Source organism: Eretmochelys imbricata, chromosome 5 (assembly GCF_965152235.1).
Source record: "Eretmochelys imbricata isolate rEreImb1 chromosome 5, rEreImb1.hap1, whole genome shotgun sequence".
In the NCBI taxonomy this organism is placed as follows: Eukaryota; Metazoa; Chordata; order Testudines; family Cheloniidae; genus Eretmochelys; species Eretmochelys imbricata.
In genome coordinates this window covers 128,708,776-128,733,914 of record NC_135576.1, presented here as the reverse complement: position 1 = coordinate 128,733,914, position 25,139 = coordinate 128,708,776, and the positions used below count along the sequence as shown (strand labels likewise).

At 41.7% G+C, this 25,139-nt stretch overlaps 1 protein-coding gene across 9 annotated transcripts in view; it reads right to left on the bottom strand.

The window, feature by feature from the left end:
- PIGG (phosphatidylinositol glycan anchor biosynthesis class G (EMM blood group)) overlaps window positions 1-25,139 on the bottom strand; it is a 165,589-nt gene that overhangs the window by 131,917 nt on the left and 8,533 nt on the right. For 8 of the 9 annotated variants that reach the window (XM_077817889.1, XM_077817888.1, XM_077817892.1 and 5 more), the window contains exons 3-6: window positions 15,913-16,122; window positions 13,394-13,582; window positions 8,020-8,161; window positions 2,862-3,074 (exon numbers count right to left, since the gene is read on the bottom strand). In XM_077817889.1, the coding sequence (XP_077674015.1) occupies window positions 2,862-3,074; window positions 8,020-8,161; window positions 13,394-13,582; window positions 15,913-16,122 (754 nt within the window). Of the gene's footprint in view, window positions 1-2,722; window positions 2,842-2,861; window positions 3,075-8,019; window positions 8,162-13,393; window positions 13,583-15,912; window positions 16,123-25,139 lie in introns of those variants that run through there. The other variant, XM_077817897.1, reaches the window with a different exon arrangement.

Below are 25,139 nucleotides of genomic sequence, written 5' to 3'. Positions count from 1 at the left end.
AGCATCATATTTAATACATTTATTGCTGACACTACACACTGGACAGATTTTTTTCAGTTGACTACCTTAGCCTCAGTTACTCCTTGATCATTTTCCCCTTCAAAAGATCCTACTGCTTTTAGACTCAAGGGACAAGAAAAGTTCAAACTACTTTAAGCAAAATTTGTTACTTTATATTTATATCCATCATCTGAAACTACTCAAGGCATCATAGTTTTTAACTGGCCAAAACACAGTGTTTGCAAGCTTCAACTCACAACCAATCTCCTCCTTGAATGAGAAGTTTCTTATCCCTGCTAATTTTTGGTTAGCAGCTTCTCCTTCATCACAAATGAGTAATACATCTCCTCTGTAGAATTCAGAGGCAATCCAACTGGTACTCAAAGCTCCAGTTGCCAGAAGCTGGGAATGAGCGACAGGGGATGGATCACTTGATGATTACCTGTTCTGTTCATTCCCTCTGGGGGACCTGGCACTGATCACTGTCAGAAGACAGGATACTGGGCTAGATGGACCCTTGGTCTGACCCAGTAGGGCCACTCTTATGTTCTCATGATCTAAGCCCTGCTGTTCAACTCAGGGCACTAGAAGGATTTTTTAAAACCTGCAGAAGCCCTCCAGCAACCTATTAGCATTCAGATAACTTGAAATTACATTAACTAACCTAAACATATAATTGCCTTCAAGTCTCTCTTTAGAGAAAAAAATTATTTTGTATTCCAGTCATTTACGAGACTACCATAGTGGGCTGAATGACAAGAGACTCTGCTAAGAGAAAGAAATTTGCAGGTAAGAAATTTCTCATTCTGCTGCACAGCTTCTCTTCTCATTCATCACAAGTGTGTAGTAGTGAGCAGTGATTCACAGATATAGGGATAAAGGATAAAGCAGACTTTGTTATTATGGTAGAATTATCAACAGAAATAAAAGTTGCCCCTAAAAAGCAAATCCTTGTAATTTAAGAAAGTATTTGAGATCCAATACAGTCATACCTTTTCCTACCAAAGGATGCTTGTATAGAGGAACAGAAGCCTAAATTGCAAGACTTCCTCTGATGAGCCTCAGACTTGTCTCCCACACTGTCAGGTATCTTGAAAACCTCCATGAATGGTATCCCAGATACTTAGCATGTAAATTGGTGCAAGACTTTAACATCTTGCCTGGTGCAACTTTGAGGCCTTAAGGCCTGGCATTTTGGTTGGAATGAGATGAACAAGGAACAATTGGTGTGGTCACTTCATATGCTTGAGATTTTTATTGCTCTAAGAATGCCCATTTATACCACCCTCTTCTAAAGGCGTGCTAAGGATTGAAACAAAATGGGATAACTATTTTCCAGGAATTATGGAAAGAAGAACTTACCTTGGGCATAAAGGTTTCTCAAGCTCTAAGAATAGCAAGGGCAGCTCCCCACTTTGTTATGGTGCTTAGTTGTAGGACCCATTGCTGTACAACAAAGAGCACTGTACAAAGATACAGGCTGTTAATTGTGGGTAGTCCAGGTTAATTGTAGGTGGTCCAGGTCCTAATTAAATGGGGTCCCTGCTATAAAAAGTCTAATCTTTCCTGGAGGTGTCACAGAAATGCCTTCTGGAGCAGTGGAGAACTAGGAGGAAGACCTGAATTCTTTTCTATATCCTTTGTATGAACTGTCCTGAAACACATTACATCTTTCTCTGCCTGAGGCATAATATCCATCGCCACAGAGAAGCTTTGACCTCTGGTTACTCCCAGGTTTGGGAGGAATAGATACTTGTGCTTCAACTTGGAAGCCAGCCTCTAACAGGAGGTAGGAGGAAACGTGCCCAAAGGGAATGTTATGCATAACTGCTCATTACATGGTTTCTTGCACCTTTAGTGGCCACTGTCAGACAGGATACTAGACTATGAACCACTGGTCTGACCCCACATGGGCATGTCTATGTTTTCTTTTTCCAAATATGCAACTGATAGAGCTATCAAAGTAAGCTGAAGAGATAAGTACTTGGGGAATTCACCCTCTAGGTATGCGCTCCTCCCTTCAGGATTGTTTCCATAGTAAGTACACATGATTGGCCAAGAGTGAAAACTGGACTGGCTTTCAGCACATTTGTACTTGCCTGCCCACAAAGACCCATTTGGATGTGATCCACGAAAGACACTTAATTTTGCATTGCCTCTGGAGGAATTTTTGCAAGCACATTGAGAAATCCCATTCAGGTGGTAATACTGTTGCATATCACCAGCTATTTACTGGGGATAACTGAGGATTTTGTTGGGGGACGGAGAAGATATCTAAATTTCCTTGACAGCTTAAGTTTTCTCCCCTCTGCTACGAGAATATAGTCTCTTCCTAAATACCCTAGGTGCTGGTAGCAAGCAACAGTTTTCTATGCTGGCTTTTACAGTGATGAACGAGGCCTCTATAAATTCTCAGCTACTAATTTCTTTAATGTTTCTCCATTGAGAAACATGTGCTACCATAACACTAAAGAAGTTTAGTTTGGTATTATTTCTTGAGTTACATGGAAGTCAGTAGCCCCTGGCACAGAGTGCCTCATTCATGGATTTACATATCAGACTTCAGTCACATCTCAATTTACTTGTGATGCCTACTTTATTTGATCATGTCTCTTGCCCTTTTGGTTAGCAGCTTGCCCCCATATCTATGAACCTTAATTTAAAACAGCATACAACAAACACTAATACACTTAATTTAGCGCATACGGTTCTCAGAACTCACCTTGACTGTCCTATCGGTTTGTACTGGTGTGTTGTGTTCTTGTTCCTAAAACCCTTAAACTGAAGTTTAAGTGTCTCCTGCTGACAGAGAAGAAACAGGATACTGCTGGATATCAGAAAAATAACTTTAATTGACTTACCTTTTTCATATGTAGGCATGTTCTCCTGAAGGAGTCTGCTAAGCTGGAACCCATTTAAATGCAAGAACCTTAGTTGTTCTCTCATTGTTTTCCCTTCTATAACAGAAAGTATAATATTCCCAACACTATTTCTTGAAATTGGAAGGCCAAGACCTATTGCCAACGTAGCAGCTAAATCCGTCTGTTGCACAAGTTCTGGCTGTTTTAAAGGGCCTAGAATAAGGAGGAGAATATTTACATTACAAAATTATTCCAATTTGGAAGGTGGAGCTGCAAGCTTGGGTACTCTGCAAATTTGTTCACGTGTACTAGAGCAGATATGTTCCCAAACCAGGGTCTGTTTAAAAAAAAAAAAAAACAACCACCACCACCACGGGTTGATCACATAGTCTAGCTCCCCTTCCTTTCCAGCTGCTGCAACACAATAGAGGACAGCAAAAGCGTTATTAAATTCTTATGTAACATTACTCTTCCACATTAGTAATTACTGTAGTTTTAACAAGCATGTATGTAATTATGAATACAACGGGGTAGTCCATGAAAACATCTTTGAACTAAGTTGTGGTCCACATTATGAAAGTGTATGACAATCCCTGTACTATATAATGACAGGTTTCAGAGCAGCAGCCGTGTTAGTCTGTATCCACAAAAAGAAAAGGAGGACTTGTGGCACCTTAGAGACTAAGGAATTTATTTGAGCATAAGCTTTCGTGAGTTACAGCTCACTTCATTGGATGCATCCTGACACACTCAGTGTCTCCAACACACTGTTGCCATAATATGTATCTAAAGGGTGCCATGTAAGGTATCATATGTAAACCAGTGAAACACCAGTCCTGGAAATCATTGTGGGTTGCATACAAAGACTTATGGGCATGCACTGGAAACAGGTTCTTAAAACATGTTTGGAAAGCAGTGCATAAACCCAGCCCGCCCTAGATAGAGAGACTTTGACCAGAGGGTTTACAGGCAGAGAACAATGAAAGGAAAATTACATAGAAGATAAACAAAGTAATCAAACCCAGAAGAGGAGCAAATTATTATGAGGATGTGAACTCCTTAGTTAGCACACTTGGGACCCCAGAGTCTGAACCCCGCTTCCCAGCAAGTAGGGTGACCCAGACAGCAAGTGTGAAAAAATTGGGACAGGGGTTGGAGGGTAATAGGAGCCTATATAAGAAAAAGACCCAAAAATCGGGACATCTGGTCACCCTACCAGCAGGTCACCCTGACTCTTAAGGCAAAGACAATGGACTTTGGAAAATACAAGGGAGCAAAAAGCCATTGGAGTTATCTGTGACTTAGGAGACATAGGGAACAGAACCCTCTGAGCATATGAACATGCGATTCTCTTGGCCTTAAAGGCAGGAGCTGCTGGAAACTTGATCTAAGTGAGAAACCTGCTTATGTAAAGATTGTAACTTGCTAAAATTAAGTTTTAGTGACTGAAAACATGTTTTGTTTGTAACCATAACTGTCTTTTATTCTTGCTTAGAATCACTTAAATCTCTGGTCATGTCTACACTTGGAAGTTTACAGCAGCACAGCTGTACCAATACAGTTGTGCCATTGTAAGATCGCTCATGTAGCTGCACTATGCCAAGAGGACAGAGCTCTCCGGTCGACATAATACCACCACCTAAATGAGAGGTGGTAGCTATGTAGGCAGGAGAGCGTCTCCAACCAACATAATGACAGGTTTCAGAGTAACAGCCGTGTTAGTCTGTATTCGCAAAAAGAAAAGGAGTCCTTGTGGCTCCTTAGAGACTAACCAATTTATTTGAGCATGAGCTTTCGTGAGCTACAGCTCACTTCATCAGATGCATACCGTGGAAACTGCAGCAGACTTTATATATACACAGAGAATATGAAACAATACCTCCTCCCACCCCACTGTCCTGCTGTGAACATAATGTGAACATAATGCTGTTCATACGAGCACTTATGCTGGCAAAACTTATGTCGCTCGGGTGGTGCTATTCTCACACCCCTGAGTGACATAGGTTTTGCTGACATAAGTGGAAGTGTAGACACGGCCTCTGTTCCTCATTAATAAACTTTTTCTTAGCTTTACTACAAACCATCTCAGTGCTGTTATATTGAACTAAGTGAGAGTCTTCAGCAAACCTAACAGACTTATGTGTCTGGAGGCAGGAAACAATTTCTATGAGTGTCCAGCAAGAGAGAATGGACACTGCAGGGAGACATCTCTGGGGAACTCATGTTCACAGATTGATACTTGTAAGGCAAGATTTAAACTGGCAGAGCCTTGAGGAGTTTGCTGGCAAGGCAGACAGGCTGCTGGTCAGTGGCCCGATGCATAGTTTAGCAGCAACAAAGCTCTCATTTGCTGAGACAGAGGGATAACAGTGGCTTACAGTTCTGGGAGTCCTAAACAGAATGTCACAGATGGTTCCTATTTATTCTCATGCTCATTCAAAATGCCACCTACAATCCTTAAGTCTTCTTTGCATGTAATCCTTGCATGCTAGTCTCAGCAACTTTCAGAATGTCATTAAAGACAAGAAGTTACCCACTGGTAAACTTGATTGATAACAACTGTTTGATATGTAGATCATATCAAACTTATTTAGTAGCAATAGGGATTTGTATCTCCTTAATAGGTTACACAAGTAATTCTTGATCAGCACACTAATTCAAATATAACTGCCAGTAGGATTACCCAATTTGCATAAACAAAATCTACCAAATTAAACACAGCCTGAATTATTTGCCCATTTGCAAGAGTAAGACCATTTAGATAGAGTGACTAAAATTCCAACTAGAAATAGAACAGAGAGCAAGGGAAAGCTACATATGAGTTGCAAGGCTCACTATTAGTTACACAAATATCAAGGGACAAAATGCCATAATTTCACAAGACTCTTCAAGGTGTCATGCAGTTGACATTGATAAAATTCAACTGGGAGCAACAATCAGCTCTTGATTCGGTTATTTCAATATCTGAAAGCAACCCAACTGCCCTTGCTTGACAGCGTTGAGTGCATCAGCTGGACACCAGCTCTGCAGATGAATGATATTTGGAAGTGCCTCAGCTGTGCTGAAGTAACCTCCAGCAAGAGGACTAAGCCAAGTATCTGACGGCAAGATTTAAAAGCAAGAAAAAGTCAGATGTCCTAGCAAATAGGTTGGGGGAGGCCAGGGAGCAGGGGACAGAGTGATATGGAAGGGCAAATTTATCTCGCTGTAACTTAATTTAATTGATTATTTGGACAAAGTGTTTGAATGTAATTAAAAGTTATGCAAACCATAGAATAAATACCTTTATAAACACAAAAAAGCCACTGTGATATTCCCTCCCTTTTCCTCTTATTATGGACAAATGCACTTTTCACAATGGAATGTGGTGTCAATCAGAAAAATCTTTAGTGCTGTACAATTAGAAACTTGACCAGTAGAAGGACTACTCTCCTGCTCAGCATTCTGCATTCAGGGATTGGAGACAGGCATCCACATTGTCAATATTTCAACCTCTTGCCCCTCCACAGCAAGAGCTTCACTTCTCTCCCTAACACCACCATTCCAGTCTTTAGTCCTCCCACTCAGCACCGGAAATTGACATTTACTCCCCCATCACTGATCTGGGGCACAAGGGAAGGACAGAAAGAAGTTCTTCTCAGAGAAAGGCAAGGCTAGGCAGAACTCACTTCAAGCATTAATTCAGTTCCAATCTTGCCTCCTAGTGGCCAATAATCAGACTACCTCTTCAGAAAAGACCCCTTTAATAGACTCCTGAATCCTTTAGGAAGTTAGCCAGTCCTAAAGTGATGGCCACATGGAAAACAGATAGTTTAAGAGGCCAAAACACAGAGGTCATGTTTTAGCAGGACATCAGTGCACACAAAGGATAGTAAAAACACATGGCCAACGTGTTACAGTTTATTTCTCTACTAATGCAAAACATTGTTAAAAAACTGTCTGTAAAGAGGAAGTGTCTTATGTAACTTAATCTACACAAGGGGTTGGCAACCTTTCAGAAGTGGTGTGCTGAGTCTTCATTTATTAACTCTAATTTAAGGTTTTGCATGCCAGTAATACATTTTAACCTTTTTAGAAGGTCTCTTTCTATAAGTCTATAATATATAACTAAACTATTGTTGTATGTAAAGTAAATAAGATTTTAAAAATGTTTAAGAAACTTCATTTAAAATTAAATTAAAATGCAGAGCCCCCCCGGACCAGTGGCCAGGACCCAGGCAGTGAGAGTGCCACTGAAGAATCAGCTCGTGTGCCGCCTCTGGCTCGTGTTAGCTACCCCTGATCTACACCAATGTATAACAGCACTTTGAACCTGAAAGTTTAGAGCCACTATGAACTAAACTAGAGATGAAAGCATATTCTAAGAGACTGTTTAAAAATCTCTTACAATTGTACAGTTCTGAACAGGTTTTTTTAATATGATAAGAACTGAAATTCTTCAATCCTTACTGTGATAAAGTGGGGGTTCTGTCTGTACCACTTCTGAATTGTGGATATTTTATGAAATTGTATCATGAAGTTACCCTGTCATGGAAAGCCTACATGTATGCGGATCCACCATGAATTAGCATGATTGTGTCATGTCTCCACCAGGCCAGAGATAATGGTGAGTGATCTGCACTCAGCAATTGTCTATTCAGAGTAAAGCATCTTGGGACAATGGGTTTGTTCTAGATGGAAGATACTTCTTCCCCTTGTCGAAAGGAAAGGGGGTTGAGAGCTGTGGAAAATTACATAGAGGCACAACAAAAGAAGCAGGCGACCACAGCAGGAGTCTATAAAGGGACTCTGAGGGTGAACTGGGGCTGGGGAAACTGAGCACCCAGCCAGCAGCTGCCATTTTCCAGTCGCCCAGCTCTGAAGGCAGCGCTGCCACCAGCAGCATTGTGGAAGTAAGGGTGGCAAACCAGTAAACACGCACGCTGCTATTAGGGCACACCAGGAATTGCAGTTCTACCAGAATCAATGTTGGAAAAAGGATGAGCAAGAGGAAATCACGGACACTTGTTCACATTTCAAAAATCTGCCTGGACAGAGATCAGTGGACCAAAAGAAGAGGTAAGTCTTGTTGGGAAAACCCCGACATATGCTGACCCTACTCACAGCAGTCCTAGTGGGTGGCCAGGAAGGGGCACTCGCTAGGATCTGTGACACTTACCATTTCTCTTTTCAAAAGCAGAGCTGATAAATAGCAGAGGTGTGTGAACTTCTTCCTCTGAGGAACCTCCATGACTGCCTGTTTCGGACATCCCATGATCACCACACACAATAAGTAAGTTGGGCAAAGACGACTCTCTTTCCTGCAACTCTCAGAAAAAAAGGCTTCAGTAACATCAGACATGCACAAGCTTCAGAAGAATATTATTTTTCCATTTTAATAAAAATATTTCCTCTAATAATTTGTTTTTAAAATGGCTCTGCTTCCAGAGCAGATTAGTAGAGATGCACTCAGCAACTGCTGACTGCAGTACAGCTACACTGCCAGGATACTGGATTGTGACATTACTTCCACTCCTCTCCTTAATTTTGAAGTTTTAAGGCATCTTTCAGTACCTAGCAAGGATAGCAGAGTTAAAAAAAAAAAAAAAACAACTCAGGATCTAAATAAATAGAGTCAAAGGAGAGACAGACTGAACTAGCAGAACAAGTAACCCTCAATATTAATCCTGTATCGTATATTAGGACAAAAACCTAAAATCAAGATGAAGTCTAATGAACTTTTAGAAGGTATTTATATTCCAATATCCTCTTTCCATTCACTCATGACTCAGATGTATTCAGGGGAGATATCCGATATGGTTTATCTCACGCCAAAAGTTTATTTTTGTTGTGGGAGGGGAGAACCAGAGGGAGTTTAAGTGAAACCCATCCAATGAGTTGAGTTGTTAAATTAAAATAAAAACTGCAGAAAAGTTATATTTTCCTTAATGTAAAAATCAGTCATGGTATATTTGTAGTCTCCAATGATAAACGCAATACTTGCTCTGTTTGAGTAAGTAGTTTTATATTTTTTTAAATGTCCTAAAGCTTTTAGGGTTATATTTGCATATTAACAACTCTATTGATTATCTATTAATGAATTATGCCAAGCCATTCCAACACCATATGGAAGGTTGCATTCTATCTTGCACTGAAAACAGGGGTTCAACCTCTGATGAAAACGTGGGGCAGATACTTTCATACCAAAAACTAAACCAAGCTTAAGTTTTGATAAACTTTAGAAAAAAAATCAATTTGCCTGAATTCTAACCAATTAAAAATTAATCTTAAGAAGTCTGTTTTGAGTCTCAGGATTTTGGGGGTCCTTCTAGCTTAAACTACAAACATGAAACTGCCAAGCTGCACATAAGTAGTTTGGGAGTCTTTCTAGGGTTATACTATTATTTACAAAAAACTTATAACTGAATCCTTAAGTGTTAACATAAAACTTGATTTACAACATCCACTTCTATTTGACGCTGTATGCAGAAATCTTTATAACAATTAAAGAGAGAGTGTAACACTACTTTATTTTATGCTCTCTGTAACTTTTCCTGCATCCAAAGTTGAAGGCTAAAACAGTGCGCACAAACTGCATGTTACTAGTTCAGGGGCATTTGTGAGCATTAAAAACTTTTAACACAGAAATAACTACTGCATTGAGAAGCTATGTTCTTCATGAAACCATACTTCAGGTTCAGCAGCTTCATTCCTGAATAAACTCACAGTTTCATGGAAATAATGATCTTCCTGAAAAGAACAGCTACCATGCTGAAGATTCTGGATTTCATTAAACTGGTCAGCCAAATCAAGTGTGAGCTCTTGAGCCAAATGAATGGTTTCAGAAGAGAAAAGGATCCGAGACAAAACAAATACTACAGTGGTTCTCAACTCTGGTCCATCACTCATGCAGGGAAAGCCCCTGGCACGCCAGGCCGGTTTGTTTATCTGCCGCGCCCGCAGGTTCGGCCGATGTTGGCTCTCACTGGCTGCGGTTTGCCACTCCAGGCCAATGGGGGCTGCAGAAAGTGGCACAGGCCAAGGAATGTGCTGGCCGCCCTTCCCACAGCCCCCATTGGCCTGGAGCGGCAAACCGCGGCCAGTGGGAGCCGCGATCAGCCGAACCTGTGGACGCGGCAGGTAAACAAACCGGCTTCGCGTGCCAGGGCCTTTCCCTGAACAAGCGGTGGACCAGAGTTCAGAACCACTGAAATACTAGGATCTTTCAGAGTAACCAGCTAGCTCAGGAGTCGGTCCTATTCTTCATGAACAGAGGCGCTGATATGGGGGAGAGCCTTTCTGAAACTATTAGCCTTATAGTCAATCAAAAACACCCCACACCTAAGTAGAACACACAACTTTTGTTTTCAGAAAAAAATCAGCTGCACTTTTGAACATTAGGATTGCAGTATAATATTGGCTTTTGCCACGTGCTTCCAGCTGTGCCCTCTGCCTAAAACTGGGGCCTTACAGGGTGGAGGGGAATTGTTTTTCTAGTCCATGAGCATTTGTGCTGTGCTATAGAAGAAAATCTTCAAAGCAGCAGCTACTTTCATGATGAAGGGATTCTTTGTGAAAGTGCCCCTTTTATTTTAGTGCAGCTCCTGAGCCAACTATATAACTTTGATGGACGCTTCCACAAAAATCCTGGGCTTCTTGAAAGTAGACACTGTTTTGGCTAGAGATCCTCTCAATCTTAAGACTGGAAATACATAAACTGTCAGTTCAAATTTCATTACACATATCAACAAAAGCATAAGAGCAAGGAAATGAAGTCAAGTCATTCAACCGTATATACTCTCGGTTCCTCCACCTAGAAACAAACTTCACCACAGAGAATACACCACTATAACTCTGCCCCAGTAAGGGTAACAGTTTTCCAGCACCCACGTTCCCCTCCCATGCCATATATTAAGGAGTGTGATTCCACAGAACTGTGCAGAAAGGATAGAGGTGATGAAGGCAGAGCTATTTGTGGTGGTGCTGGTGTTGAAATGCTGGGAAACTGGCATTCCTGCTGGGACAGAGTTCAGGTTGCAGTATGTCTACAGTAACGTACCACTGCGGGAATTCTGCGCCACTACACAAGCGCAGAATTAATGTTCCCCACAGATTTCCCCCTCCCCCTGCAGAATAATTGATTCTGACAGGCAGGCAAAGGGAAGCTGCAAGAGGGATCATGCTGTAGTTACACCTTTTGCCTACCAGGGGCTGATGTGACACCAGAAGAGAGGGCAGCTGGCTCACAGGCCAGAGCAGCCGTGGAGAGGGAGGCTGCCTTCCTCACAGCGCCCTGCCTGTGGAGGCAGGTGAGGAGGGACAGCATATGGGGTGGATGGACAGAGTAGGTCAGACGAGGCTGCAGGGGGAAGTGGGGGGGTGTCACACAGATGGGCTAGTGGGGAGGACAGACTGGGGCAGGTGCACAGGAGCTAGTGAGGGGCTAACACTGAGCCGGGGCTGAATGGGTGTGAGGATGCAGGACCATAAGGGGACAGGGGCAGCTATGCCTGGCTGAATGGGAAGTGGAGATGCAGGGACACCTGGGGACAAGGGCAGATGTGCCTGACTGAATGGGAGGGGCTAGGAGTCAGCCAGGGTCTGCATGGAGGCGGCTCCACAACTCTAGAACAATCCCTTCCCTCCCCCCAAAAAACCCCAAACTGTTCCATACTTCTCCCATCCACACCCAACAACCCTCCAAGTTCACTCCCAGGCTCCTTCCCAGCAATTACTTTCCTCTCCCTCAGCTCCTCCTTTACACCTGACTCCCCCAAGCCTTTGCACTGCTTCCGAAGGGTGCAGGAAACACGTTTTTGTATTGGTTTCAGAGTAACAGCCGTGTTAGTCTGTATTCGCAAAAAGAAAAGGAGTACTTGTGGCACCTTAGAGACTAACCAATTTATTTGAGCATGAGCTTTCGTGAGCTACAGCTCACTTCATCGGATGCATACCATGTCTTCTGCAGTTTCCACGGTATGCATCTGATGAAGTGAGCTGTAGCTCACGAAAGCTCATGCTCAAATAAATTGGTTAGTCTAAGGTGCCACAAGTACTCCTTTTCGTTTTTGTATTGTAGATTAAATGAATTATTACTCAAAATTCTGTATTAAGATGCCTAATAAGGAATCTATTTGTCAAAAAACATTTCCTGAATCTTTTTTGTTGTCTATATTGTGTGACAAAGCTCTGTCCTTGCCTCTGTGGGTCCTGCGCTTCCTGGCGGATTTCGCTAGCCTCAGAGGCTCCCTGTGACACTCCACGTAACCCTTTTCTCTCTCTAGAGACAAGGGTCACAGCCTACTAAGCCATTTTCATCATAAGCCAACAAGGGAGGTGAGGAGAAGTTATCCGTCCTTGCACAGTCTTTGTTGTCTCCCAGTCTCAGTCATTAATCAGGGGGCAAACGTGAGGGGGTGGGGGCGGCCGGAACCACCCTCTACTCCGAGCGCCAGCCCAGGGACCCTAATAGTATCAGCTATGGTAGCTGACCTTTTAGAATCATGACATGTACAATACCCTCGGCTACTTCCCCCACAGCAGCCCTCACTTCCTCAAGCTCCACTTCACCCTTACCTCAGGGCCTCCTTCCTTGTGCCTGATATGGTGTGTACTACTCAGCCTCTCCAACAGCGCAACTTCCTCCCACAGCTCCTGACATGCACACCCACCTGACTAACTGGGAGGCTTTTAACTAGTTTCAACCAGCCCCTCATTGGCTTCAGGTGTCCCAATCAACCTAGCATTCTCCCTGCCTTCTGGAAAGTTCTTAATTGGCCCCAGGTGTCTTAATTAACCTGGAGCAGCTGCCATTTCACTTATCCTGGTACCAGGGATTTGTTTAGCCTGGAGCTAATATATCTATCTCCCACTACTTTTCTATAGCCATCTGGCCTTGCCCCGTCGCAATTGGTTCAGACATACTTGCTGACAGGTATTTTGAAATAAATTACCAAAATGAGTGAAACTAGCATGATTATAGTGTTATTTTGACAAATAAAATATGCAGAATTTTTAACTTTTTGGCGCAGAATAACCCCAAGAGTACTAGCACATGATGGCTCTAGTAGCAAAGTAGCAGCTTTCAGTGGAGTACTGTTAGATGCTTTAACTTCATTTCCTCATTTCTGTAGCTTTGTGTTAGTCATAGCTGAACTTTAACTGAGTGTTCTTGTGTGTTAACATTGATCTGAAACATATGCACAATTGCTAGCATAGCAGAATGGAAATACATGGCACCCAAATTAAAGTTATTTAGGTTAATACTCCTTATCACATTAGATTGATTGTGCTTGTATAGTATTGTAATAGCTTGAACATTTTAAAATAGGACCTGATCCTGCAGAGTTTTGACAGTCTTTTCCTTCTGTGACTTTGATAGCAGCTCCTGGGTACTCACCACCACTTTTGAAAAGCGGGTTATATTTAGGCTCCTAAATATGCCTTTAGGCACCTGCTTTTCAAAGTCTTGGCCAGTATACTCAAGAACATCTGTTAATAAAAGTTGTGAAAGTAAAATCTTTAAGAACAGGAACTAGAAGTAAGTGTTTCACCTTTGAGAGGAGTGAAGTGTGAATCTTCTTGAGGATGTTATCCATTTCATAAAGCTTTGGTCCCACCAAAGGGCTGTTTGGTCCAGTCAGATGACCAATATGGTCCAATCCTAGGTAGTGAAGTATTAGTATATCCCAGTCTTCTCTTTTTAAGACACCGTCCAAATGCCTGGTAACGTTCTCATCAACCTTGTAGATGAAAGCAAAACATTTTAGAAAAATCACATCTTCCTATTCTACTAGGAGTAAAGGAAAATTAAATTGCTTCATTTGACACCACACGTTCAAGTTCCATAGAAGTTAAGTGAGAACTGCAGGATGATCACCAATTTTGAAAATCATATTTGCCATGTAAATCAGCTTGAAGCCAGGAACCTAACTGTAGGTACCCAGTTTCGTCCCTTTCAGCCCCGGTTCCCCCCCTTTCAGCTGAAGAGACCCCAAAACAGACAAGAATGTATATATAAAAAAACAAAACAAGACAGGGCTGTCAAGCCACTGAGGGGCATTCCTTTTCTTAAAAAAAAGAAATAGTTTAACCTTTTGACTAATTTTCCTCCTGTACTCCCCTGCCTTTCACCTCTATCTCCTTCCCTACTGTTCAGTAGGGAGTACTGTCTCCAATATTAACTCTTTTGTCCTTCCACTGGTTTTCATTGGAGGAGCCCAGCCCCTCCCTTCCCATTCACTCTTGATACAATTTAAAGTTTTTAAACTTTCTACTCAGTTTGACAGCCCATTTGGAGTTTAACATTCATTCTAGGTTCTTCTCATTTTAAAAGAAAAGCTATGTAAACATTCAGTTCAATACTAACTTGTCTATTGAGCGATCAAGGCCTGGTAATAATGGAATAATCCACATTGAAAACTTCAGATCATGTCAATGTTTCTAGAAGAGCAATGTGTATCAAATGTAGTTAAGTGGTAAAAAAAAAAAAAGATTTCCACTAACTCCTGTAGGCCTAACAAAAAAAAAAAAAGTTAGCTTTTCAAACATGGAACTAGAAAGTACCTATGGCAGCAGCCACCTAATGGTCTTATGGTTTACTGGAAGAAGGAATCACAACTTCCAAATATTAACTGAAATTGTAGAATTTTTTTCAGCACATGGAAACAAGTGACTTCAAAACTTGATTACTTCCCTCCTCCCTCTTTGCTAAAATAATCGCACGAGCCACAAGAGCTATAAAAAAAAAAATCTCAAGTATGGGATTAAAAATTTGGCAAGGCATATAGCACTAGTACTAACTTTGGTAGTCCTTTAAGACACTAAAATCATGTCAGAAATGAAGTGGCAGAACAGAACACAGTAATTAGACTTACGTGATTTTTAAGGTGCAAAGACACACAACTGGCCAGGAGAGGGCGATATGTGTGGGGAAGGTGGTAGGTGTGTGGCAGGAGACCCTCTTTTCTAGTGTTCAACTGCATTTAATTTCTGTTGTAAGTGATTTGTGATAAATCAAACTTTCAACACTGTTACTGCACTTTTGCCACTAGGCCCAGACTTCCAACCATGAAATCGTTCAATCCCTGCCACTATAATCTGATTATTTAGAACAAGATGGAGAGTGTAGCACAAACAGGATTACGTTAAAAGGCAAACTAATGCAGTATCCTGCTTACATCTGCATGTTACCCTACGTGTGGGCCAACATGCCGCTGCACTGCCCCAAGGGAGCACAAAGAGGCATTTTGTTTAAGAAACACAGCTTCTCCCAGGGCTCCTGCACTGCAATGGAATGGGTGTGCAGGGAAGAATAGTTTGCAGCACTCCTTTACATAGGAGCTGAACACTTCCCCCTTCCAGCCAGCTGGCTACCACACCCCTGGCCTTCTGCAACCAATTGTTCAGAGGAGGAAGCCCCAGGGCTTGCTTAAGCACCCAAAACTGAAACATGGGTAGCCTTTCCAGGACTGCCCTTCATCACCACTACACAGCCATCTTAGAGCACATGGCAATCTAGACAAAACTGGATATTTTTGATAGCTACATGATCAGAGATCCTAGCTGCACTAATACAACTTTTATTTTTGGTTTGTATTATGGGAATGGTGAGTGGACTGAAAACATGTACAGCTTTGTTTAAAAATCCACAAAATGATCTAGTCTCCCACCACTACAAAGTTTTGTGGGTAAATCACATGAATATTAAATAGGAGTTATTCACAGACCTCCTGCACATTAATGGACAAACGAAATGGCACATGCTTAATCTTTTTCAATTAATTAGGCCTGGAATAGCTGTTTTTTAAAATGAGCATGCAGCTATATTAAGGGTTTTCTATTGCTCCCCCATTATTATCGTATCCAAGGACCTTCCACATGAAATTCATGGGAACAGCAAAATCCCTAGTTTCATACTGTGAATACTTTTTTTAAAATAGGGTGTATCAATACAGTTTTCAATTAGTAGCCAATGTCTTGCATACTCCAAAACATGGCCAATGTTTTTTGAGAAGGAAGTATTCACTAAAGGTTTGAAAAATGTGTGTGCTCATACGTAAAAGCTTCTTACCTCAGTATAATCTGACACAAAAAATGATGTTGTTCCATCATATTCCACAAAATGCTTTGGAAACAGTTTAACCCAAGTGTCGTCACCATAAAAGACTATTCTTTTCCCAGCTGTTTTTGCCTGCCATATCAGGTTGTCTTCCAAGAGTGCTGGAGAATTAAGGTTCATGATAACATCAATGAAGCCAGGTATGCTACCAGTCATCAAAGCCTAGATAAATAAAGTAAACAGCAGAAGCTAAGGTAGTATTTGACACTTGTGTGAAAAATAATGAGGTAAAATTAACAGTGGCCTGGCGGGGGGGGGGGGGGAGGAGGAGAGAGAATCAGGCTTACAATGTCAAAGCCTAATAAATGAATTAACCCACGAATTGCCATACCAGAGTCCAGTATCCTGTCTCTCACTGTAGTCACTGGAGCTATACTGAAAATGCTGATTCAGGGCAAACCGCAAAGAATAGGGCAGACGATCCCCACAATTGGTGGTTTAATCTATAATTAGGTTTCACCAAGCTAATGACCAAACAGCTTCATGCTTTCCTGGTTACCAAGAAGCCGAAACACAGTTCACTTTAAGCAATCCAGCCTTTGGCTCCCACCCAGACAGCCAAGTCTAATATAGTGAGGGTTAAACTTTATTCACCATATGTAAAGTTCTACCAGCCCCAAGAGACTCAGACACATTACCCATCAGGTCAATGAATATTTCAGAACTTACTGCCAATCCTTATCAACTAAATCTAAGATTTATTAATAACGAAAAGAAAAAAAAAGTTTCTATGGTTAAAGATCATTATACATACAGATACGAGTAAAGTCCTTAGGTCAGTTTCATAGCAGAGATGGTGAGGCTGCTGATCTGTAAAAATCCTTTTGGAATCAGTTTAAAAGGTTATAGTCCAATAGGCAGTCCATATGCAGAGTTTGTTCAAATTCTTCCACAAAAATTGCAGGGTTAATCCAGAGCAGACTAGAGCTCTAAGTTTTACAGGTTTAGACTTTCCCTGTCAAAGTTTAAGCAGATCCAAGACAGCAAGGTTCAGGCCTGAAACTTCCTTTATAGCTTGAAGCTCAGTGGATAAGCCTGTTGGCAGCAAATGATTACAGCAGGCCTTCCTTGATAAAGAATAGGTAATGTACACTGTTGCTCTGAAGCTAATCTTTGTTTCCGAGGCATACACTGGTAACTAGTTGCATTCATTAGCATAAGGCAATTAATCATTCAAACAATTCACAGGTAGTTTTACTATGCAGAATCACAAATTTCAATGAGAAATTAAGGCAATATTACACCACAAGTCTCATCTAAATGAGATAGTTTTTGATCTCTGAATCAACAGAATACAGTAATGCAACATTATAGGCAGGAACAGAAATCTAGCACCCACAAGCTAATTAGACCACATTGTTAAACTTTTAACAAGATATCGGTAAACACAGACAAATACAAGAAGTATCTACTTTTAATCCTCTAACAATACAGACCTACATACCTAGGACTCTAGTCTATATAACATGGCCCTGTTTACCATTTCCATACTCTTCTAATATGTCCTCCTAAGGGTTACTTTCAGGTCAACCAGCCTACTGGTTCCTTAACTACTGGTTCAGCATCACAACAAACTGCCACACCAGAGGGCATCTAGTCCTGTACCCTGTCTCTGACATTAGCCAGTGCTAATTGGCTTACATGAAGGTACAAGAAATCCCATAATAGATCATTTTCCCATAGGGGAAAGCCCAGGCAGTAGTTGCGTTTAAGCCCACACGGTCACAGCCCATAGTAAAAGCTTCTACACTTACATTATGCAAGGATAAAAAATTTACAATCCATAACAACGTCATTTTAAAAAAATCCTACTAAGCTCTTGGCCTCAATTAGGGACAGGAATATTCACATACTGTGCTCTGAGTAGCAACAAAAAAGATTCCTGATTTAACCGATTTTGTGGAACCTTACCAAATGTTAAGGATGACTCAACTAAAAACAAAAGTTCTCAAAAGAGGGAACAAAATTTAGGAATAAGGGAAGGGTGTATTAATCATGGATGGCAAGAGTTTCTAAAGAACAGCCTAAAAATAAATATTTGAGCGGGCACAGTTGTTTTCAAACATCAGCCCATAGACAGCTGCCAAAAAAAATTTGCAAAGTGAGAAAGTTTCAGCCCAAGGAGGCAGAAGCCTTCTTGTTTTCATGAAAGGCAGTGTTTACAGAGATAAAGTATTGTTTATGCCTCTGCTGGTCTAAAAATATCAGACTGTTAGCCAAAGCAGAGAAAAGTACAGCCCTCACCAAGGACTCCAATATAGGTACAGAAGACTATTTATGTACTGAATTATTTGATTGCATTTATTTTTCCATTCTGAGAACAGAAATAATGGTGTACAATTGACAATGCATGTTTGGCTAAGAAGCTGCTGTATCTTGCAATGTTGTTTTCTTTATGTTTGCATCTTTTATAAAGCTATAGTTATCTGGGCAGAGGCAGTGGGATTCTTTGATGTTAAGTGTACTCAAACTTTGTATCTGAGATGAAATAATTTAAGACAGCCTCCAGGTTTGTGTACAAATAGCATGAAACAGGAGGGAAAAATTCAAGTGATTAAGAGTTTTACTATGAATGAAATTGTAGGATCCTACCATTTTCTTTATATTACATTCTATAATATTGTTGGTTAGTTTTGCAGACTTACTGGTCTGCTGAGCTCAGCAACACCAAACAAACAATTTATTCTCTGCAAATTTCCATTTTAGAGTAAAAAGTGTAGGCAAAGCAATTTGGTTACCAAAATTCAAATTATCTAACCTAAAAATGAATAATCACTATGCAGTTGAAATTGAACAAGTTTGAGCCCAGCTAGAATATACTGATGCTTAATTCACCCGTACAGGCTTCAGATCCAGATAACAGATGCTGCTATGGTCATCACCAGTCCCAAAAAGAGAGCCACGCAGCCCTGGATTTCTGTTACCTTAACCATCATTGAACAACATCACATTGCTTCTTTGAGAAGAGATATGGTCATATTGTAATCCAAATTGTGTTCGCAACCATGACCGGAGTCCCAGGGGTGCCAACTGATGTCACTCAATTAGGGTGAACTGCAAAGAATGGGGAAGACAATCCCAAAAGCTGGTGGATATTCCAATATTTAGATTTACCAAGCCAGCACAAAACAGCTTCTATAATACCTCACTGGTTACCAAGAAACCAACAACACAGTCCCTTAAAGTAACCCAGCCTTAGGCGTCCACCCAGACACCCAAGTCAAATAGGATAACGATTACTGAAAATCTTATTCATCACATAAAAACGTTCTACCAATCCCAAAGGATCGGACACTTTACCTCCCAGGTTAATGAATATTTCAGATTTTACCCAAACACATGCTGACAGCCAATTCTTATTAACTAAACTAAAATTTATTAAAAAAAAAGAAAAGAGACTACTGGTTAAAAGGTCAATATACATTGAGACAGGAGTACAGTTCTTGAGATTAGATTCATAGTGGAGATGGTGAGCTTTGTAGTTGCAAAGAGTTATTTCAGAAATAGTCCATAGGTTATAGTCCTATGTTCACATTCAGGGCGATTCAAGATTAGAACTGGAGATCTCAATCTTGGTCTTAAGCTTCCCCTGCATGAAGCATCAAGCAGATCTGAAATAAAAAGGATTGGGACCCAAGGCATCTTTATACATTTTCAGGCCTTCTTGTGACAGCTTGGAGTCCTTAGGCAAACAATAGGCACTCATGGGGACTTTGAAGAGGACCCATTTCCTAAGCATCCCCGATAATTATCTACACAGATTAACATAAGGCAATTGCCCGCTTTCCAACAGTCTCAGATGATTTGCTATACATTTCAAAGAGAGACTAACAGAGCGATATCCTAGATTCACAATTTAAATATTAATATTCCCTTTTGATCTCTGAATCAATAGCTATAGTGACAGACAAAAATGTCTGTTTACATGGCTAACATTTAACAAGAAATAAGCACATACATACAATTAGTATCCCCTCCAGTTCTCTAACAATACAGGTTGCACTTCAAAGTTCTAGCTTATCTAACATGGCATAACCTAATTACCATTCACACTCTTTTCTAACATCTCTAATGGTTGTCTCTGGGTCAATTAGCCTGCAAGCTGCTTAACCCTTTCTGGCTATGCATCACAGCAACAAAGCCACTCACACTGTCTGCAAAGCTTTTATGGAAGCCAAGGTTATCACACTCTAGAAGCTTCAGCCAGGAACAACATCACCTCCTTTTATAAACATTTGCACAACCTTACTGATGCGAAAGGTCATTCATTCAGAGTTTGTAGCAATGATGTTACAGACTGCTGGCTTGTAAAGTCTCTGATAACTTCTAAAAGATGGGAAGGTCCTCAGATCATAATCAATATGCTCTTTTCAGTTGTAAATCCACAGTCCAGAGCACAAAACAGACAAGATGGAGATATTTCCAGGGTCTTTCATAGCCTTTGCCATATGGATGGTGTGATGTTACACCCCGTATTCTTATGGAAATATGCTTATGATATGAATATGGCATAACAGATATTTTATGCAAGATGGGTCTTGTAAGGTGTCTTTGGAAAGGTTATAATTTACTGAATGTGATTATTCAATTTGTATGTATGTATCATTTCTGTATCTAAAGTTACGAATATTGACTAGGAAACAATTACAATTGGGTGTGTACTTGGGGAACATCCCCTCCCCACAAGACAACAGGCCATCAGCTTTGATGGGCAATTAGGAAGAAACAATAAGACTTTGAAGATACTAATCTCTCTCCTTCCTGAGAGGCGTCCTGGGACATAGCTGTGACACTACTAGGTCAGGTGATCCTATCACCTAGTACTAAACACCATCTTGGACTTCTAGTAATTTTCCACTAAAAGAGGAGGGAGGTCAAAACTGGGAAACAAAAGATTCCCGCCTTATGTAAATCTTATTTAAGGCTGGGGAGTAAGGTAAACAGGACTTTTCTCCATTGCCTTCCTGCCCAAGAAAACAGACTGAGCTGTGGGAAAGGCAAGGGCTGACGTCAGATTACAGACTAGACCCCTCCGTCTCAAAGAGAAATACCCGGAACTCTAAGCTACAGAAACTCTGCAACTTCCTAAAACAACATTTAGGATAAGAAATTACTTCCTGAAACTAGTCTCTTTAAGATCTTAAGCTTAGTATGCGTGTTTTGTTTTATTTGCTTGGTAATCTGCTTTGTTCTGTTTGCTATCACTTATAATCACTTAATCTGCCTTTTATAGTTAATAAACTTGTATTTGTTTATTATTAAACCCAGTTTGTGCAATTTATAACTCGGGGGTGAGGGTGAGAAGTTGTGCATACCGTCCTCCAGATTGAGAGAGGGGGCAAATTTATGAGTTTACATTGTATAGATTTCTCTACAGCGCAAGACTTTATTATTTTAGGTGTACTTTCCAGAGGGGAGCTTCATTTGTGTGCTGGGCCATTTTCTAGCTGAGTCTTCTCATGGAGAACTGCTTGCAGCCTCTGAGATTCTACAGCTGGTGCGTCCCTATCTGAGTGTGTGTGCTGCCAGCAGCCAGAGAGCTTAATTCAGCAAAACTAGTGGAGCAGGCAGATTCAGTGAAATCCCAGGACATCAGGTGGCATCCCAGAAAGGGGGACTAACCCATCACAGATGAAAATTTACTGACCCAAACAAAGCTCACAGTTTCAGTTTGTGGGAAACTATTGGCACAAGATGAAGTCCAGGGTCACATGAGCAAGTCACATTCCCTTACATGGCTTGCTGACTCACAGGGGCAGCCATTACCCATATTCTGGCTGGGGCATCCACAGAAAGGCTCACTAGGCAGGATGAGTTTCTTCTGTGGCCCATTGTGAGAGTCAATTGCCTTTGAAGGGCCATCAACACAAAGCTGTCTGGCTTCAATGTAGATTTTACCTGGTGGGTGTTACCCCACAAACAAACATCTGGGATGCAGATATATATAGCCAAATTCATAACTTCAGATACAGTGATACATGGATTTCAGCAGGATAAATCGCATTTAGCAAATCATAACTTTTCCATTGACACCTTACATCAGGGTGAGCAAACTACGGCCTGAGGGACAGATCTGGCCTGAGAGCCATTTTAAGCCAGCCCACGAGCTCCCACTGGGGAGTGGGGTCTGGGTCTTCCCCCGCTCTGGCGCTCAACCAGGTCACAGGGTCAGGGGCTGCACCACGCGGCTCCCGGAAGCCAGGGCATGGCCCTACTCTGGTTCCTACACGCTCCTGCTCTATATGCTCCAATGGCCATGCTCTAGTGGCCCCCTCCAGCACTCCAATAGGAGCTGCAGGGGCGGTGCCCGCGGACGAGGCAGAGTGCAGAGCAGCCTGGCTGCACCTCCACATAGGAGCCAGAGAAGGGACATCCCGCTGCTTCTGGGAGCCGCTTGAGGTAAGCACCGCTTGGAGCCTGCACCCCTGAGCCTCTCCCCATGCCCCAGACCCCTGATCCCCCTCCTGCCCTCCAAATTCCTTGATCCCAGCCCAGAGCACTCTCCTTCACCCCAAACACCTCATCCCCAGCCCCACCCCAGAGCCTGCTCCCCTTCCCACACCCCTACCCCAGCCCTGATCCCCCTCCGAACCCCTCGGTCCCAACCCAGAGGGTCCTCCTACATCCCAAACTCCTCATCCTCAGCCCCACCACGGAGCCTGCACCCCCAACCAGAGCTCTCACCCCCTCCTGCACCCCAACCCCAATTTTGTGAGCATTCATGGCCCGCCATACAATTTCTATTCCTAGATCTAGCCCTCGGGCCAAAAAGTTTGCCCACCCCTGCCTTACATGATGTACTTTGTACAAAAGTTTTGCTGAAATTGTCTAACAGTGGCAATTATCAATGATACACATGGTCATATTTCAATCATACACCATCACAACCCATAAAGAAGCTTAATAGAAATAGGGCAGCAGGAATCTGAGCCAGCTGTTCTTTTGTGGCTCCAAATGCCATCCAATGTTATCCGGGGACCAGAGTCAGTCCTGCCCAACAGCAAAAAGGCATTATTTTACTGCTGTGGAAAGATTGTTTTAACTATTATGGCATTAACTCTTCTATCCATCGCTGGGAAAGTTTTAACTTTGGTCTCGTTGGCCCAAGTTGCTGATATATTAAGGGAGCAAGAGAAGACGACAACAAGCTGGCTTTACTCTTGGCTGTTCCATGACGGAACAAATTTCACAGCATGACAGCTTGTTGAGAAAAGAAGAGAATTCAAGCACCCCATTCACATTGTATTTGTGGATATCAAGGCAGAGTTTGACTCTGACAGGGAATCACTCTGGCTGACCTTTAAACTCGCAGGCCTCTCTGACAAGTATTGAAGAACGTTCCATCTCTTATAATGACAACTCCTCAGGCTGTGTTCTTGTAAATGAGAAAAAAAATCACCTTCTTGCAAATTAGGTCAGATGTTCAACAAGGATATGTCACTGCCCCAGAACTCTTCAATGCCATCATAGACTATGAGCTTGACCACACACTAAGTAAATGTCATTCAGGCATACGCATTGTTAGGAGACTGGAGAGCCCCGAAACAGGCCACACCCTGAGACACTCCTGTTTCCCTGTGGTGAGGCACCTTTACCCTTTCTTGTTTTTAATGTTTTTTTTTAGTATGTGTTTCAGGTTTTCCAGCAGTAGGGGGAGCCATGATTGGGGCATGTCTGGACATGCGGTGTATATTCCTGTCATAGGGCGCATGACATATATACACAACTGTGTTAAAAGCTTCTCTGTGTGGTGTGGTGAAGTGGTGACAGACTCTAGACAGAGAAACAGATTCATCTGACCACAGCTCGTACGCCTTGCCACGCCACCTGGCAGGAAGTGAGATTTTACTTACTCACTATAATTGTAGCCTAAGATTGTGTATTTAGGTCCTACTGTAGTTTTCAACAAATTGTTAAAGCCACCTTGTCTCTCTCGAACTTGACTGAATTGCTCTGGAGGAAGGGCCGTTCGTAACAGCCTAAAATACAAGAACTTCACTGACACAAATTTTGTCTACAACACAGCATTAGTTGTTGAATCAGTGGACAAGCTGATTGCAGTATCTAAACCCCTAGAAAGTTCACTTGCAAAAGTCAGCCTGAAAATTAATTGGGGCAAAAACAAAATTATTCTAGCTGGCAACTTTGAACAGGCTGTGGGCTCTAGCATTTAGTGGATGACCACCCAGTACAGATTGTCAGCAATTTCACCTATCTGGGCTCTGTTTTGGATAACATGGGCAGCAAAAGAAGTTGAAACTTACACTGCAAAAGCATTGTCAGTAATGGGACACTTCATGAAGAACGTCTTGCAAACCAAACATCTTGATCAGGAGAGAAAAGATGCTGAGGATATACAATGCTTTGGTGGTCTGAATCCTGACCTGTGGGACTGAAACATGGCCCCTCACTGTTTAGATTGAAGAGATATTGGACGCCACTCAAATGAACCAACTCTGAGAGACTGAAAACATAAAATGGTTCAAATTCAAGCCAAATGAAGAGAACCATCTTCTAACTAATTAGGTCCTGCTCTCTCAAACAGTCGCCCAATGCTCTCTAAGGTAGTATGGTCAATTTCTCCGAATGCCTACCAATCTTCCCCGTGAGAATCATCTTTGACTTGAATCAAATGAAAGCAGGATGGAAAAGACATACAAATGTATCCCCAGAAGACCTAAAATATGATGGTTGGACAGCAACAGATACAAGGTAGAATGCCTGCTAGGGACAGGTAATACACCAGGTTTGGTTCAGGACAGAACAAAATGGGGGCCTGTAATGCATTCTGTGGCATCTATGCTGCATAGACAGCATGAGAACTATCTATCTAGCTATGCAACTAGAAGGGATGCAAGCTTTTTCATTTTTTAATTAAACATTTGATTCTAGAGAAGACGACAGACCCTAATTCCACAACTGCCATGGAATTTTAAGAACAAGGAATTTCAACAACCCAGCTGGGAAAGAAACTTGAGAAGTTGTTCCCTCCTCCAGTAATATTTATTCTGTTTAATTTTAACTTCTGTTCTTTGAAACAAAGCTTCTATACAGCAAACATTCCAATCATGCAACCAAAGTATTGGAGAGACATTTTAAAGTCATATTATTCAAAAAAATAATCTTGGTTTCAAAAGACAGTTATGGTTCCTAAGTGACTATAGAGTAGTTTCTTACCA